Below are 12,066 nucleotides of genomic sequence, written 5' to 3' on the forward strand. Positions count from 1 at the left end.
TGAATGAAGCCTGACAGGTAGAGCGAAACCCGTGAGCCTCATTTTACAGATAGAGAAACTGAGGCACAGAGGGGCGAAGGGGCTGGCCCGGTGGGCAGACAGAAAGGAGCATGGGATAGAGAATGGAAACAAGGGATGGGCAAAATCAGCGCAGCGAGGCTCCCTAACCACAACTACTTTGGGAGGAGTTTGGAGCAGGGTCTCCAGGGCCGATTCCCTTAGTTATTTGTACTGTTTCATAGACCTGGACCCTCTGCAGCTCACCCAACCTCCCTAGTGCAGCCCGGAGGCTGGCAGCCTGGCAGAGTGAATCAGCACCACAGGCTGGAGCATGATCAGCCTGCAGCCAGAGACGTGCAAGAGCCAGACCTGAGGGGCACAGGCCCTGGGTTTGCCCCTCAGTCTCCCATGTGGCTTTGCCGAGAGCTTTGCGCTCCAGTGGGGGATACAACAGCCCCAACTCCCCCCACCTCCAGCATGAGCCAGAGCTGAACTCCCCAAGGGCACTTGCCATTTCAGGGTGGGGGTGGCCCTGCCATCAGGCGCTCCCAGCTCCCTCCTGCCCAGGGGATGCTCACAAAACGGGGCAAGGGGACAGAGCTCCCCCCGCCCCACAGTCTCTAAAGCTGCTGTTTCATTGCATTCTCTTTTCAGGGTCCAGTACGGGCCTCCCAGGGAAGGAGCTGGAGCAGGGGGGAACTGGGACCAGCTGCCTCGGAGTCTCCAGGAGATGGGGTTTGTCCAGTCCAGGAGGATTACTGGAAAGCAGCCTTGAGATGGTGGTAGGTGCTGATCCTGGCTGGGGAGCCCTGTGCATGCTGCAGGGAGCTGGTGCATGCGGGGGCTTGCCCCTCGGGGCCTCATCACCCCAGCAAGGGCCCAGAAAATGATTTTTATACACACACCCCATCCTGCCCGCACAGCTAGAGGCCCGACTCACGCAGCTTAGGGGATGACAGCAACAAACCAAGCACCAATGGGGGCTGCCAGGTGCACGGCCTGGAGGAGCAGCCCCTCCCTCCCAACCCTACATACTTCTTCATATGCCCATAGGGAGTCAGCCGGCGTTATGGAATGTTAAGAAGTATGTATCTTTGGGCTGGGGTCCTCACGTCCTGCAGACACTGGCTCAGGACAGGTTCTGCACCCCGGCCACTGGAGGAAGACCACAGGCTCATACTTGTCTGGGGGGACAGAAGCCCCGACGTGGGACTGGGCCCTGGAGAGAGTGTGTCCCTGGGGCTGGTAAAAAGGAACCAGATCAACTTGGAACTGGATTTGGTCCCCTTCAACCAGCTGCAGTGGCGCATATGTCAGCCTCACCAGGCGATGGACAGCACCTGTGCGGCATGCTACGTACATGTGTCTTATATGCCTGCTATGCTTGGGAAGAACGAGACGTGGGAGAATGGGGCGGCTTGGAGGCACCAGGGTATTTTAATAGGATCCAGCTTGTTCGCCGACCCCTGGGGCAAGAAGACAGGAGTTCCCAGAGTCATTGGAGGACAGTGGTTTACGGTAAGATCTCTCCCTTTGCCAAGGGACCCCTCCTCTGGGACTCCTTACAAAAGCTAAACCTATGTTGAGGGGTGTGTGCAGGATCAGGGTTAGTAGCTAGCTTCAGCTTTTGACCTGGGAGCTTGGTCTACCCAGGATCTCAAACAGGGAAAGCTCTAAAGGAATTTAATTGTGACCTGCAAAGGGAGTTTCAAAGTTTGGTTTATGTCACTTTTTCAGTTCTTGATGGTGGATAGAGATGGCCTGAAAGGGTTCTCCCCTACCCCATCTGCCCGCTTTTTATTTTTAACCTTAGAAATATCAGCAGTGTCAAGATTGGCTGTGATGGTATCACTGGAGGACTCCCTGTGGCTCTCAGGGATATATGCTGGCAACTGCCTCATGTCTTTTGTTCAACACTTAATTGGACTGTGGAACTCACTGCCACAGGAGATTGTTGAGACCAGGACCCTCACAAAGGAGGATTGGACGTTTATATGGATAACAGAAATCTACAGAGCTAACATAGATAATGCTAAAACAGAGAGCTTTGATAAGAAAACCTCCTGCTTCAGGGCTCAAGCCAGTCTCTAACTATTAGGGGTTAGGATGAGAACTTTCTGTGGGGCAGAGTATCCCACAGAAGCCTGCTACAGGGCTTCTTGTCCCTTTCTCTGAGGAATCTGGGGCTGGTTACTGTTGGAGACAGGATACTGGACGAGATGGACCTTGGGTTGGAGCCTATATTTAACTGAAGAGGTGGGGGTGCTGATCTTTAAAGATGTCCTTTCTCTGAAGTGCTTATTGGGCAATAGAGTTAAATAAAGCATTAACGTGAAACAAAGTCTTAAGCAGTCTGACTCAAAATCTTTTCCTCTCTTGATTGCTAAACGGTTGCCCTCTTGCACTGTCACCATTTCACGCATTCTTCAGTTGCATGTAGGCTAAACAAGACCTTAATTTCTAACGTTAAAAAAACCCATGTAGAATTTGTAATCCTCTTAGCCCTTTTTATCCACCATAAAGAACTAAAACAAAGCACCATGGTCCTTTTCGCTTTGCAGGCCACCTTTGCACCATGTTTATCGGGCAGACAGCTACCGCCTCAATCACTCACTTTCTAGTGCCCAGCCTTGGAATTAAACACCCGATCAGAAAATATATGGACTATACCATCTGGTCACAGGGGGGAGAAGTTTGAGGTGGGTGGGGGAGGGTTTGTGTGCTAAGGACATTAATGATAAATAAGTCCTGCTAATTCTGTGCAAAGTATGGGAGAGGTTAAACGGGCAGGGTTCCCTAATGAGTTACTTTGCCTTTGGGATGGGTTGCGTATTCCTCTATCCATAGACAACCACATAAAAGCCGACTCCCTGGAGCTGGATGCTGGGCTCCCTGTCTATAGCCGGAGTGTTTTCTCTTTAGTGCCCGGCTGCTCTGCGAGTAAGTGAAATTTGCAATGATCAAGTGGCCTAGCTAATTCCATGTGGGGCTGGGGAATCTTCCGAGCAGGTCTGTTTGGAAGGGAGACTATTTTAAACAGAAATGGAAGGAGAACTGACTGTCTTGTAAAAAGAACAGGAGGACTTGTGGCACCTTAGAGACTAACAAATTTATGTCTGTATCTGTACGAGGTTTTTTTTTTGTCTTGCGTGAAAGGGAACCTCTTAACCCTTATTTTAAGCAGGCAGATTTCCTTATCCCAAGCTACTAATGCTGCCTTTAATTATTAAACCTGAGACAGCTGTTCGAAGCCCGTTCTGCCTTGCACTGGCTGGGCCACTTCCTGTGTGTGTTCTCCCCGGAGATGGGCTGGGAAGCAGGAGCTAATGCAGTCACAAGGCTGTAGGGTCTGTGCAGACTTCTCCAGTGGGCTTGGGTTTTGCAGCAGACTCAGGTGTCTACCCTTGAGGCCAAACCTGAGCTGTGACATCTCTGAAGGATCCTTGTGCTGTTACCACGTCTGTCTCCTACATCCACCCGTCCACCTCCGGCGTTTGGCGTGGACTGGCTGTCCGGGTTTCACTTGCCCTGAGGTAACTGGGTTGTCTAGGGTTATTTTTACTCCATGTGGATTGCACTGCAGGCAGGTAGCAAATTTCATCTTAAAGGCATGGCTTCGTGCTGTCCCTTTAAAGGGCCAGAAGCAGGTGTCCCGTCCCTAGCCATCTAGCCACAGCTTTTCATCTTGGGAAGCCTCCATGGAGTCACTCCATGAAGGGGCTGTCAGCTCCCCATGGCCGCAATGGCAGCCGAAGTCAAACCTATGCAATTAAAAAAAGAAACAGAAGAGAAAAGCTTCTGCAGCCACCGGAAAGCTCCTTGTTCCTGCCGGGCCCAAGGCCAGCTGCGCCAGGAGCCCAGGGCTGGGAGGGGGCCAAGTGCCGCCCTGGTTGCGCAGTTGCGATGTCACGAGCAACGCGGCCCGTTCCCGGATCGGCTGCTACAGAGGCAGAGCCGCTTGCGCCCGTGGATGGGAGCGGGGCCCATTCCTTCCTCTTGAGGCGTCAAACCGTAAGGCGTCGGTTGCTCCTGGCATGTTTTTCTAAGCTTGGTGGGGAGGGAAAAGAGCAGAAAGGAGCGGGGCTGGGGGTGTGAGCAGAGCCCCCTTCCAGCGGAGCTCTGGTTCCTTGCAACCAGATGGCGCTTCTGGCAGGACCATGAAGACAATGAGCTGGGGGAGGGAGTCGCGCGGGCGGAGGTGTGGGGTGCAGGTGAGCTGCCCCAGCAACCTGCAGCCCGAGCAGGCGGCTTAGCCGCACCGACGCCCTGCTGAGAGAACAGCACTGGTGGGCGTGTGCGCCCTGGAAATCACGTCCTCGCTCCGGGGGAGCTGACGGAGCTGGAGCCTGAGAGTGCCAGTCCTTAGCCTCGGCTTTCCTCGTCTCTCCCATACCCTGCCCCTGCCTCTCGGGCCCCAGGTGAGAGCGGGGGACTCAGAAGTTGGCCTGGCTGCGTGTCAGTCTCCTCCTGCTCAGGGCTGAGGAAGCTGGTGTGGATCCAGGACCCCCCTCCAGGTGTGGATCCAGGACCCCCCTCCACGTGTGGATCCAGGACCCCACTCAGCCATGGGTCGTAACTCTCTCCACGTCCCGTTCGCTAAGGGGAACGCGCACCACGAATTGTGACCCTCACACAGAGGTGCAAGTAAGCCAGGGCGCCCCGGTACGGGGTACCAGCAAGAGCCGTTGCGCCGTACCGGGGCGGTCCGGCTTCCCCAGGTGGCCATTTAAAGGGCCTGGGGCTCCCAGCAGCGACTGGAGCCCAAGGCCCTTTAAATAGCCCCCAGAGCCCTGGGGTCGCAGCGGCAGCGGTTTAAAGGGCCCAGGGCGGTAGCGGCTGCCGGCTGCTACCCCAGCGGCTGCCGCGGCTACCCCGGCGGGGGCGGGGAAGGGCACTTACCTTGGCTCTGACCCGCCCCATCCCCGCCCCTTCTGGGGGCCAGAGCCAGCCCCAACTCAGCCCCGTACCGGTAAGTCCCTATTTCTACTTCCACCCCTGGCTTCCGAGGCAAGCTGTAGAATGTTTGTACGGTAACTCCTCACTTAACCGCGTCCCGGTGAACGTTGTTACCTCGCCGATCCATTCGGGAACATGCTCGTTTAACGTTGCGCAATGCTCCCGTAGAACGTCGTTTGGCGGCCGCCGGCTTTGCCCACTGCTTGCAGGAAGAGCAGCCCCTTGGAGCGAGCCGGCCGGGGTGGGGGGTCTTGGAACCAGGGTGGGCCAGCAGCCCCCCTCTCAGCTCCCCGCTCCCCTAAGTTCCCTGGAGGGCAGCCGCCCAGCAGGCTACCAATTACCAGCAGTTCATCTGTCACTCCCCCCACTGCCGTCTGCTGCTCCTGCCCTCTGCCTTGGAGCCTCCTGCTTGCTGTGCAGGGAGTGGGGGGAAAGAGGGGTGCCGATGTCAGGGTGCCCTCTCCTCCCTGGACTCCATCTCTACAGAGCAGAGGGGACACAACAGGGCTCAGGAGGGAGGGAGCTTGCTGGCAGCCGCTGCGTTCTCAACTTGCTGATCTACTTAAAAAGGCAATGTACTTAGAGTGGGGTCAGCGTACTTAAAGGGGCAATGTGCATCTCTCTCTCACACACACACACACGCAGTGTGTGTGTCTCTGTCTCACACACACATGCACCCCTCGTCACTTTGGAAAGTGGAGGGAGTGGTGCGCTCCAGTGGGATAGCCTGGGTTCATCATCACGTTCAGTTTCCGCAGGGAATGTTTGCAGCCACGGCCATGCGTCCGTTGTGTCTCCTCCCTCCATTTGTGCTGCCTTGTAGAGTGTGAGGCTACAGTAACAACAGTGTGTTAACCCTTGAGGGCCCAGCCGAGTGCTAGTTCATCATTTAGCAGTAAGGCATTCCCTGGGAAATATCCCACCCTCTGACTCCACCACCTCAACCGAGCTTCACAATCATCGTTGCTGTGTACAGTGTTCAATTGTTTGTTTAAAACATATACAGTATGTGTGTATATATATATAATATCTTTTGTCTGGCGAAAAAATTTTCCCTGGAACCTAACCCCCGCTATTTACATGAATTCTTATGGGGAAATTGGATTCGCTTAACATCGTTTCCCTAAAAGTAGCATTTCTCAGGAAGGTATCTACAACGTCAAGTGAGGAGTTACTGTAGTTTGTAGGCGGCCAGGACGCCCGTGGGCCCAGCAGAGCAGGAGTGTTGCCAGAGGTTATCACCACAACTTAACCATTGATGCAAAGCAGTCCTCCCATGCCTTCCCACAATCCCACTGGAATCTCCCCACTGGCTTCCACTGACTCCCCTTTTGCACGCAGTGACCCTGCCCTGACGTTCACAGCCATGTCATGCTGGCCATGTAGGTCCTCGACCCTCAGCTGCCAGTTCTGATTTCAGATCCAGAGATGGAGGCCAAGGCGGGTGAATCACCATGTTCTGAACTAGCACCTGCTGCTTTGGCCCTGCCTTGGTCTGCGATGAGGTCACCTCTGGCTGGAGATCCTTCCCAGGAGCCAGAGGAGCTGTTTGACCAGGCGCCGGACCAAGAGGAACCGGGTGAGACGGACACAGAGGAGAAACCGGAATCAGAGCCCAGTAAATCCCCTTGCTGACCATGCCTATGGGTGATGTGCACTGGCATTACTTGTTATGGGGTAGGGGGGGCGACACTATGAACAATGAGGTGGCAATAATGACTAAGGACAGATACAGCTTCCCTGGTGGGCAGTAACTTCCAGCTTTCACCCTCTCCCCCTAGACCATGCACGTCCCCAGATGGATTTGAAGTAGGTTAGGGTGGGGTGCGGTGAGAAACCATTAACAGTCAGACTGCAGAGGGCAAAGGAGCTCTGGTTCAACCACAGTACCTTGTTGTGAAATGAGCCCCTCTCATAAGCAAGACACAGTTGGGTTGTCTCTTTATAGCACACTAAGCAAAGCAGTGCAGGATTTTTGCATGTTCAAAAGTGCACAGCTAGTTATTTAATCTCTGCTCATAAACCAGGCACCCATCATGTATCCACATGTCACTGTGGGCATCCAAGGTTAGCCACGCAGGCAGCAGATGGGAGCATGCCCAAAGGTCAGGAATGAGGCAACACCTCCCTGGTGCACAACACCTTCTTCCTGCACCTATGACATCCCCTCTCTGCTATGAGGAAGGCATATGTGCTCATGTCACAACAACGGTACCCCGCGCATTCAAGCCCAGTGCAGGGGAGGGAAAGAGAGAACTTATTCTGATGTGCAATTTCACTACCTGTATCTGATTAAAACACCTAGTTTCTGTCACATGCTCCATGCCACTTGGTGTTGAAAGCCGTGTGGGTTTCTCAGTCTCCTGGCAATTCAAAAACTTTTTTTTTTTTTTTTTTTTTTTTTGCTTTGGGGAAGGATTTGAGCCAAAATCCAGGTAGTGTGAGGTTTTTAAAATATCAGTGAATTGAACATTTGCAAAATTTTTGTTTTGGGGGTGAACGAGACACTTTGTTCTGATTGAGTTTTCTTTATATTTTTAAACAATAAATTTTGAAGGAAATGTCCAAACAAAATTGTGTGGAACTAAAAAGTCAAAACACCTTTGACTCTTGAAATTTTGACACACACTGTTCTGTGAAAGCCACACAAATCTGCACAGCATTTTAGCAGTGCCAAATCGGCTGCTTTTTAAAAAATTTTGTAAAATAAATAATCTTGGGCTGAAACGTCTGCCAGCTGCATTTAGCGCACCAGTGCCTGTCTAGAGCTTGACTTGCAGAATTCAGCAAGAGCATTCGTATGGCTGCTGTCAGTGAGTAACCACCACTAACATTTAAACTGCTCCTTCCCTTTCATCTGGTCATGCTGAACTATCTGGCATGTTTCAAGTGCTGTTGCGTACTGATGATGACAGTCCGGCTGCTAATCCTCACTAGAAAGGGTTTTGAAACATCCCTCTCTGGGAAGACCTCACATTTTATGGGGGGTGGAATTGGCTTTTGCATGTATTCAATTAATGAGATTTCTTATGCTGGTTTGTTCACAAGATGCACCAAAACAGAGCCGTTTGCCCCAGCACCTATAAATCACTATTGTCTCCATCATACAAAGCAAACATTTGAGAGTATAGGTCACCTCTTATTGCCAGGGTCTGGAGGTCTAGTAGAAAGTAGCCTGCAAAGATTCAGATTCTTGAATCCACTCAGTCTAAAACATTCCCCTTTTTCTTCTTAGTTGTCTCCTGAAGCTCTGCATGTGGCTGACACATTCTCCTGTCAACATCACGCCTTGCCATTCTCTGGGCAAGGCTGCTGCTGGGACACTTATTGCTGCTTTCTGCTGTACCTGCTTCTCTTGCCAAGACATCAGTAGCTCTATAGAAACGGCTACCAGCAGCAGTGTGTTTCTGCTGTGTGCGGGCTCCATGCCACCACACCTGCTGGCTTCCTGGAACGAGGTGGATTGCGGGAGTTCCCAGGTTTTAGATCTTTGCAGTCTCAGATCTGCCCTGGCAGGGAGCAGAGTTCTCCCATGATGCCTAGGGAGAGTGGTGCAGTTTGTAGTGATGCTGTGAACCCTGGGACACGTTCCCAGAAGCCTTAGTGTAACACAACCGGATGCAGTGTTAGTGCGGACACAGGGAGTCACAGCCCACCGCAGCACACACTTGTTGACTTATGGCATGGTCACGCTGTCGCATGTTAGCCTGAATCAGGAGAAGTTTGCTGAGATAGGGTCAATCAAGGCAGCTCTGTAGAGTAGACACACTTCCACAGCAGAAACCAGTGGTGGGGTGAATTTCATAGAATCATAGAATATCAGGGTTGGAAGGGACCTCAGGAGGTCATCTAGTCCAACCCCCTGCTCAAAGCAGGACCAATCCCCAATTTTTGCCCCGGATCCCTAAATGGCCCCCTCACAACCCTGGATTGAACTCACAACCCTGGTTTAGCAGGCCAATGCTCAAACCACTGAGCTATCCCTCCCCCCAGATTTGTTGGGACAGCTGGAAATAAAAACATTCTAAGCTGGTCTAAGTGGATGATTACTTCACCCCTCAGAGCAAACAATACTGAGGCAAATCTGCTTTACGTGTGTAAGGACAGAGGGCCTCCGCTCCGAGTGATGTTCATGAAGCGTGTGCTCAGTGTGGGTTAGTATCCAGTGCTACTGGTAATGTATTTTCTGTAGCATCTGAAACGCTCTGCCTCTTCTCTCTGCTGCTCTTACCTGGACCACCGTTTCTGGAATGCCAGTGCAGTACAATCTTCTCACTCCTGCTGCTCCAGTCTCCTCCTCTGGGCTGGTCAGAGACCTTCCTGAAGGAAGAGGACAAAGGAACTCTTCAGAAAGTGGATCTGCTGGGTAAATGTGTCCTGTTGGCAAGTGCCTGCTTTGTGTGGAAGTACTTACTGATCATTGCAGCAGAGCAAAATCCAGCAAATTTAGACAGCGATTTAGAAACAAGCCTGGACCATGGAGGTGTCTGCACCAGGAGCTGGCTTCCTCCTCCATGTCTATGTGTTTAAAATTTGCTGATCTCATTGTAGTGATGCAAATCTTCTCTTTCCCTAGAGTCCAGCAGCAAAGCCATGAAAGCAGCAATTGGGGCAACTGTCGGAATAGGTAAGGGGCTAATTCAAAGCACTCAGTTCATCCAGAGTTTTTTGTGGCACAGCTTTTCCCCCTGCAGACAGTGCAGGTGTCATGCTGAGTGGTGGCAAAGAGACTCCAGATAAGTGAATATGCTGGCCTGTAGGGAGCAGGGACACCTCATTGGATGCTTGACTGTGTCCCAGTGAGTCGGCAGCGGCTCCAGAGGAAGAGTGGGGTCACTGGCCTGGGGAGCAGAAATCTGCATTTGAACTCATGTGTGTGCCCATGGGGGGCTGAGCCTAGTTTGCGGAACTGGACGGCTCTCCAGGCATGGGGTGTCCTAGCCCTGGTTGTTCCAGTGATCTGCCTTGCCTGGGATGACTCTCCCTGTAGCCCTTCCTGGGAGCCTAGGTCAGGGCATGCAGCTCTGTGGGAGCTGTGGGTGGGAGCTGGTTCATGGACGTTCTTCTGGCTGGAGCCAGTCGCAGGGCTTCTGCCCGGGGCCCTAGCAAGTCTAATGCGGCCCTGGCTGTCTACGCTGGGGGGTTAGGTCAGCAGAACTATGTTGCTCAGGGTGTGAATTTTTCACGCCCCTAGGGGATGTAGTTATACTGATTGTAAGTATGTAGCACAGACCTGGCCTAACAGCCGATGCTGTGCTTAACACTGCAGTGTCTCTAATGCAGGAGTTGCAGTCATTGGGGCCCCAGTAGCAATCTGGGCAGCAGGCTTTACTGGAGCAGGCATTGCAGCTGGGTCAATTGCTTCCAAGATGATGTCAGCAGCGGCCATAGCCAATGGAGGAGGAGTGGCTGCTGGGAGTCTTGTGTCAGCCCTGCAATCAGCTGGTAAGCCTACGATGGGGCATCGGGAGGTGATGCCTCATTCAGACTCGTGTCCGGTGCTCTCCTGCCTTGCGAACAACTCACCATGGAAAAGTGATCCTGCCACTTCCAGACAAGCTCTGATTTTCCTTTAGAAGGAAGAGCAAAGTCTCTATATTGTTTGACCAAATGTGTTGCTAACTGACCTTGCAAACATGACCTGCAGGGGCATGCATTCAACAGTATGCTGGTGATGGTGGTGGTCTGGCTAGCTTGCGCCTGACCTCATCGAAATAAGTAGCATAAATCATGTTGTGTATTCAGTATCTTACCAAGTATAGCTTTTTAACTTCGGTTAAACTGTCAGGCCAGGCCCTGGTGCTCTGTGCCTTCCAGCATTTGCATCTAAAGGTGGAAGTCCCGATTACCATGGGGGTGGGATGGAGGGAGGTGCTTCCTTGAATCCACAGCTCAAGCCATCAGAAATTAAGGCAAGGATGCTGTACGTGTCCCAACATTGCATGAGCTATTGCACTGGGGTGCGTGCTCAGCTCACTGCAGGAACAAGAACTAACCCACATGTTTGGGTTTAGACGCTCAAAGGATTTATTTCCTCTAGGAAGGAGTCGTGAGGGGGAGAGATGAGAGCTAAAACCCTGGCGGGTTAGGAATAAATACAGTACTGGGTTCACCGTACCTCTGATCAGGGACTCGTCCAATAATGGATGATGCAAGTGAGCCAAGGCAGAGGTGCACAGATCAACAGGTGTTCAACCCACAAGTGTCTTGCGGCTCTTGGTAAGAAAGAAGACTGCAGTCAGCAGCCTTAAAATAGCAGAGTCCATTATGTCAGTGCAGAAAGTGTTAAGGGCTCATTCTCAGATTTCACTGGTAGTCTATCCCTTATCCACAGAGGCCAGCGGCAGGGGTGAGCTGGTGGCTCTGGGCTAGATTCTATTCTCAGTCATGCTAGTGCAAGTCCAGAGTGACTCCACTGATCTCTGGAGTCTCTCTGGATTTACACTACTGAGAGCAGGCGTCACTCCTCTAAGGGAGTCAACGGACTAGTGCAATGTAGTGATACTGACTAGCTGTTCCTCTGATTCTTTGCAGGCGCTGTAGGACTCTCACTAGGTACTAAAGTTGGGCTGGGCACTGCACTCGGATCTGTAGGTGCAGCTGTTGGCTCCTGGTTCTCTAAGAATGAATGAAAGCCGTGCAAGCCCTGCTGGCCTCAGAAGTAGACACTGACCAGTCCTGGAAACCCTTAAACTGCAAAGCTGGGCCAGAACAGCATGTGGGGTCTGGCAGTTACTTCATTGTTGCCTGGGAAAAGCTACTGCCAACGTGTCACTTGTTCTGCCTTCTCTTTGACCGTTGTTGAGCTGCTCTGATTATGATGCGGGAGGGGGGTGTGAAAACAATAAAGCTGGTTTTAAATGGACAAACTTGTTGGTTTGAAATTGATGTGGGGAGAGTCAAAACCCTTGGGAGCATCAGAGGTTGTGAAAGCCTCTCCAAGCGAGATGCTTATGGAGTGAATTCTGTGTCCAGTCCTGCCTGGGTGGCAGGTTGCTGTATCAGCTGATCCTCCCTGTATCTTTTCCCTGAAGCGCACATATGCCTGTCCCCGTGGGGTTTTTGAGAAAACACAATAGGCTGAATAGAGAAATCTCACACCAGACGCAT

At 52.2% G+C, this 12,066-nt stretch overlaps 1 protein-coding gene across 3 annotated transcripts; it reads left to right on the top strand.

The window, feature by feature from the left end:
* Positions 1–370: 370 nt before the first annotated feature.
* LOC141974631 (uncharacterized) lies at positions 371–11,818 on the top strand. 3 transcript variants are annotated; one of them, XM_074934480.1, is made up of 5 exons: positions 371–782; positions 6,377–6,574; positions 9,533–9,583; positions 10,240–10,401; positions 11,491–11,818. In XM_074934480.1, the coding sequence occupies exons 2-5, from the start codon at positions 6,385–6,387 to the stop codon at positions 11,586–11,588; spliced, it is 501 nt and encodes a 166-aa protein (XP_074790581.1). In that variant the 5' UTR covers positions 371–782; positions 6,377–6,384; the 3' UTR covers positions 11,589–11,818. The 3 variants fall into 3 exon arrangements, 2 of the variants coding, with proteins under 2 accessions (XP_074790581.1, XP_074790580.1); XM_074934479.1 differs by lacking the exon at positions 371–782 and adding an exon at positions 1,109–1,518; XR_012635785.1 differs by lacking the exons at positions 371–782; positions 10,240–10,401; positions 11,491–11,818 and having other exon boundaries at positions 4,143–6,574; positions 9,214–9,543.
* Positions 11,819–12,066: the final 248 nt, after the last annotated feature.

The sequence above is a fragment of the Natator depressus genome, chromosome 19, assembly GCF_965152275.1.
Source record: "Natator depressus isolate rNatDep1 chromosome 19, rNatDep2.hap1, whole genome shotgun sequence".
Taxonomy (NCBI): Eukaryota; Metazoa; Chordata; order Testudines; family Cheloniidae; genus Natator; species Natator depressus.